Source organism: Somniosus microcephalus, chromosome 12 (assembly GCF_052327205.1).
Source record: "Somniosus microcephalus isolate GS21.2 chromosome 12, FLI_Smic_1.0, whole genome shotgun sequence".
Classification (NCBI taxonomy): Eukaryota; Metazoa; Chordata; class Chondrichthyes; order Squaliformes; family Somniosidae; genus Somniosus; species Somniosus microcephalus.
In genome coordinates, this window is record NC_140998.1 from 192,073,161 (window position 1) to 192,079,160 (window position 6,000).

Sequence of the window (6,000 nt, forward strand, 5' to 3'; positions counted from 1 at the left end):
CTTGCTGAAACACAAACAGAAATTTATGATTGTGTCTACTCTCAATGTGGATGATTCCTGTATCTCCTTAAAACTATAGACATTTAAATCACAGCTAACAAGCAACAGGACCATGCATTATAAATCAGGTGAACAGCAATATTTACAGATTTATGTGTCCTTCAGTCCCTCTGTGTCAATGATATTATATATAGCATTAGAATGTAATCCCAATATGTACAAGAACACAGAAACTGAAAATATTGTTAGAGTTTTAAGAATGAACGATGATATTACGTGGAGTGTCCAGCACACAAACAGGCCATTTGGTCTAACAGGTCTATGCCAATCTTTATGCTGCTCACGAGCCACATCCCACCCTACTTGATCGAACCCTATCGTCACATTCTTGCAATTCTTTCTTCCTCATGTACACATCCACATTACCCCGAAATACATCTGTGCTATTCGCCTCAACTACTCCATGTGGTAGGGAGTTCCATATTCTCCCCACTCTCTGGGTAAAAATGCCTCCCCTCAATTCCCCATTGGAATTTTTGGTGCCTATCTTATATTTATGGCCCTGGATTTTGATCTCCCCCACAAGTGAGAACCTATTTTCTACATCTACCCTATCAAAGCTCTTGCATAACTTTAAAGACCTGTATCAGGTCACCCATCAGCTTTCTCTATTCTGGAGAAAGGATCCCGAGCCTGTTATGTCTTTCCATATAGTTATTGCCTCTCAGTTCTGGGATCACCCTTGTAAATCTATGTTCTTTACGTTCCCCAGTGCCTTTTATAATATGGAGACCAAAAATGTGCACAGTGCTCCAAGTTTGGTGTAAGCAAGGTTCTATACAATTTTTACAAAGCCTCTATGCTTTTCAATTCTATTCCTCTAGCAATGAACCCAAAGCTCTGTTAGTGGTATATCTGTTTAGACTTAGACACGGTGCAATATCAAACTGTAGATTTGTTCTGTGCTGGGTTCCAATATATTGACCAATATTTATTGTCTCTCTTCTTTTTGTGACAACAGATCAAAATTCGGCTCCGGTAAGTTTTTTTCCATTTATTTATATATATATATAATTACTGTAATAAAACTTGCTGATTATCAATGGTGAAAGTGGGGGTGGGGTGAGAGAGAAAAGCAGGGGAAATGAATGGACCTTGGAAATAAGGAATTTCAGATAGTGTTGGATGGATCCAGTCAACCCATCCACCTTCTAAAGCAAGAATTAACTCTGTAAAAGTTGAGTTAAGCCAGCACTAACTGGTCATGGATGTACCCTACAGAGTTCACGATAATATCCCAGCAACCACTCACCATTCACAAACCATAAAGCTCATCACACAGACCCTCAACCTGAATATTTTATGAAAAGTTTGGAAGAAGATTCTAATTTCCATCCAGGGCATTTCATATCCGGTGGTGACCCTTTTAACCCCTGTTTAAAGTGTATTACGTAATATTTTTGAAAAACAAGCTGTAGTAAACAAGATGAAAGTCTAAACTGCTGATAACTATATACAATAAGGCACCAATCTCCGAGTTAGAGCAGACTCATTCTACAGTCGCTATCCCCAGTCTCCCCTACCTAATGACAGTACTTATATTAACACTCAGAGAACTTACCATAAACAGCCACTGCGCTACACATTAACACTCAATTGTAGAAAAGTCTCTCACTCCAAGTTCGGCAGCTTCAACCCTAATATCTCCTTCAGTGTGGAAATCTGAATTAGGTCAAATCTGCCTCCTGTCATCCACTCCACAAACCCCCATACGTACATAGAATCGCAATTTCAATGTGATCAGTGTGTATACCAGCGGTGTAACTGTGCTGATGTGGGTTATCCAGTGGTTTATTTGGTAATAATGATTGTCAGGCTGTGTTTATCCTGTTTGGGGCGTGTTCCTGCGCCAGCAATCCCTTTGTCTCAATTCGAAGCCCAGTTTTAAATCAATAATTTTCATGATAAAGCATTCGACTGACAGAAGAGTATTTTCACTGGGATATTGTCGGTTAAGAATTCCGCTCCTCACTATGCGTATGGATGTGATCAATGGCGTTGTGAAGATCTAGTTTCACTATTTCAGCAAAGTCGTGAGAAAACTGATTAGGATTTCACTGAGACCGGCTGCGGGTTTTCTAAGAAGGGACGCGCAGTGCATCAAATGAGACCTGGGGCTGTGTGTACACAAACCTTTGAAGGTGGCAGGACAAGTTGAAAAGGCTGTTAAAAAAGCACATGGGACCCTTGGCTTTATTAATAGAGGAATACAAAAGCAAGGAGGTTATGCTGAACGTTTGTAAAACATTGGTTAGGCCTCAGCTGGAGCATTGTGGCCCATTCCAGGCACCACACTGCAGGAAGGGTGTCAGTGCCTTGGAGAGGGTGCAGAGGATATTTACCAGAATGGTACCGGGAATGAGGGCCTTCAGTTACGTGGAGAGACTAGAGAAGCTGGGGTTGTCAGTGTCTTGGAGAGGGTGCAGAGGATATTTACCAGAATGGTAACAGGAATGAGGGCCTTCAGTTACGTGGAGAGACTAGAGAAGCTGGGGTTGTTATCCTCAGAGCAGAGAAGGCTAAGGGGAGATTTAAAGGGGTGTTGAAAATCATGCAGGATTTTGATAGAATAAACAAGGAAAAACTGTTTCCAGTGGCAGAAGTGGCAGCTTTAAGGTAATTTCTAAAAGAACCAGAGGCAAGATGAAAATAGTTCTTTTCTTACGCAGTGAGTTATTGTGATCTGGATTGAGTTATTGTGATCTGGATTGAGTTATTATGATCTGGATTGAGTTATTATGATCTGGATTAAGTTATTGTGATCTGGATTTAGTTATTGTGATCTGGATTGAGTTATTATGATCTGGATTGAGTTATTATGATCTGGATTGAGTTATTGTGATCTGGATTGAGTTATTGTGACCTGGATTGAGTTATTATGATCTGGATTGAGTTATTGTGATCTGGATTGAGTTATTATGATCTGGATTGAGTTATTGTGATCTGGATTGAGTTATTATGATCTGGATTGAGTTATTATTATCTGGATTGAGTTATTGTGATCTGGATTGAGTTATTATGATCTGGATTGAGTTATTGTGATCTGGATTGAGTTATTATGATCTGGATTGAGTTATTATTATCTGGATTGAGTTATTATGATCTGGATTGAGTTATTGTGATCTGGATTGAGTTATTATGATCTGGATTGAGTTATTATTATCTGGATTGAGTTATTGTGATCTGGATTGAGTTATTATGATCTGGATTGAGTTATTATTATCTGGATTGAGTTATTATGATCTGGATTGAGTTATTGTGATCTGGATTGAGTTATTATGATCTGGATTGAGTTATTGTGATCTGGATCGAGTTATTATGATCTGGATTGAGTTATTATGATCTGGATTGAGTTATTATTATCTGGATTGAGTTATTGTGATCTGGATTGAGTTATTGTGATCTGGATTGAGTTATTATGATTTGGATTGAGTTATTATTATCTGGATTGAGTTATTGTGATCTGGATTGAGTTATTATGATCTGGATTGAGTTATTATTATCTGGATTGAGTTATTGTGATCTGGATTGAGTTATTATGATCTGGATTGAGTTATTGTGATCTGGATTGAGTTATTGTGATCTGGATTGAGTTATTATGATCTGGATTGAGTTATTATTATCTGGATTGAGTTATTGTGATCTGGATTGAGTTATTATGATCTGGATTGAGTTATTATTATCTGGATTGAGTTATTGTGATCTGGATTGAGTTATTATGATCTGGATTGAGTTATTATGATCTGGATTGAGTTATTATTATCTGGATTGAGTTATTATGATCTGAAATGCGTTATTGTGATCTGGATTGAGTTATTATTATCTGGATTGAGTTATTATGATCTGGAATGCGTTACCTGAAAGGATGGTGGAAGCAGATTCAATAATAACATTCAGAAGGGAATTGGATAAATATTTGAAGGCGAATGTGAAGCCGGCACAAGCACGATGGGCCGAATAGCCTTCTGTGTAGTATCATTCCATGATTCTATGATATCAAGTTGCTGTTTTAACTTCCACAATAATCTGACAGTACATCAGGGCCCTTGAAATGTTCCAATTGCTTTGTTGCCGCTCCATTGGTAATCTTAGAAAAATTTAGCTAAAAGTTTGAAATAAAAATGAGTTCCACTTAAATGAGAAAGTTTCACTTGAATTTGCGGATGACCCAAATATTCAACCCACCTTCCTGCTCTTCAGGTGCAGAATAATGAGGACAATTATGCAACAATTAACCTGGATGCACTCGGCAAACCCGGAAAAGGTGCCACCCGATCAGCAGAAGCCACCGTCTACGCCGAGGTTAAACCAAACTAGTCAGATGTTGCCATGGATTAATGCCTGTCACTGTTTGCACGGCTCCGGGTTGAGAATCTCTCAGAGTTATTGCCAGTTAGAATTAACGCTGCTTTACTGTAAAATGGGCAGAGTCATTGCTGAGTGGACACTGGGTGTTGCAAAGTGAGAAACGTGTTTCTAATGAAGACATTACGATTTTGCTACATACAACCTGTTGTGTATGTACCTTTAAGGGAATAGCTGGTCTCAGACTGCAGTACCGGCAGTGACCACCCCTGTATAAAAGGCCCTAGCAGGCTTCTGTAGTTTTCAGTTTCCAGGTTGTCTCCATTCAGTAAAGACTTGTTATAATCAACTCCTGCAGTCCGTGTCTCAATTATACACGGACATAATACTGGCGACGAGTAAGAAACGAACTTACCTGCAACTCGGCAGCACCTCAGATGACGTTATTGAAGGTCGAAGCCAGAAGAAAGAAAAAAAAAATAATCCAAATTAACTCGAGAAACGGGCGTCGACCGTGGACAACCGCCCTCCAAATCATCGAATTGAAAAGTGCAGGAGGGACTGTCGAGAGCCTGGCTTGATTCTCCAGTCTGTGATTTCCCAGCTAATCAGGCTGGTGGCAGGTAGTGCACTGATCCTTCCTGGGCTGCGGCGGGCTAGAGCTCGATCGGGTGGCTCTGCAACGGGGCTGGGCAGCGAGTCGGGAAGCAAAGAGAGAGAGAGAGGGTGGAGCACACAGGGTGCGGCCGGTGCTTTGAAGCCGGGCAGCGTTCGGACCTAAGAAGAGGGAGGGAAGTGTCCCAGAGGGTCCGCTCCACGACGGGAACGGTTCTTCAATTAATGGAGCAAATATTGAAGCGCGATAGAAAAATAAAAATACCGCGGAGAGCGGCTTTGGCAGCAGCGATCGGGGAGGCGCGAAGACCATAGGGCGTCGCCATTACAGGATAGTAAAATAAATATAATCGCCAGCAACAGCGTTGGCAGCTGCGGTAGTGGCGGGAAAGCGCGGGAGGCGCCATCTTAACTCGGCGGGGAAGAAGGAAAAGCGCGGGAGGCGCCATTTTGATCCATCAGGAACGAAGGCAAAGCGCGGGAGGCGCCATCTTAGATTTTCAAGATGCCAAAGACTGGCGCTATCACTGCCTTCGATAATGCAATAGAAGACTGGACCACGTATGTGGAAAGAGTCGAGGTATATTGTGAGGCAAACGAAATAGCCGATGAGAAAAAGGCATCGGTATTGCTAAATTTAATGGGCGCAAGAATGTACGGCCTATTGTGGGACCTGATTACTCCAGCCAAACCGAAGGCGAAGAGTTTTAACGAAATTGTTGCTGTCCTACAGGAACACCTAAATCCTACACCGCTGCTGACAGCAGAAAGATTTAAATTCCACAGGAGAAATCAGCATAAAAATGAGAGCAATGCTGATTACCTTACGGAACTATGCAAGCTATCAAAGCACTGCCAGTTCGGAGCAGGACTGGCAGATACCTTACGGGACAAATTTACATAGATACATAGAAGATAGGAGCAGGAGTAGGCCATTGGGCCCTTCGAGCCTGCTCCGCCATTCAATGAGGTCATGGCTGATCATCCAAATTCAGTACCCGGTCCCTGCCTTCTCCCCAT

General features: G+C 41.4%; 1 protein-coding gene across 1 annotated transcript in view; it reads left to right on the forward strand.

Annotated features, from left to right (window-relative positions):
* Positions 1–4,886, forward strand: part of LOC147109807 (uncharacterized) — a 28,604-nt gene extending 23,718 nt beyond the window's left edge. Inside the window, exons 5-6 of the mRNA XM_086003890.1 lie at positions 1,022–1,038; positions 4,261–4,886. Coding sequence (XP_085860016.1) covers positions 1,022–1,038; positions 4,261–4,377 — 134 coding nt within the window. The 3' untranslated portion in view covers positions 4,378–4,886. The remainder of the gene's footprint in view (positions 1–1,021; positions 1,039–4,260) is intronic.
* Positions 4,887–6,000: the final 1,114 nt, after the last annotated feature.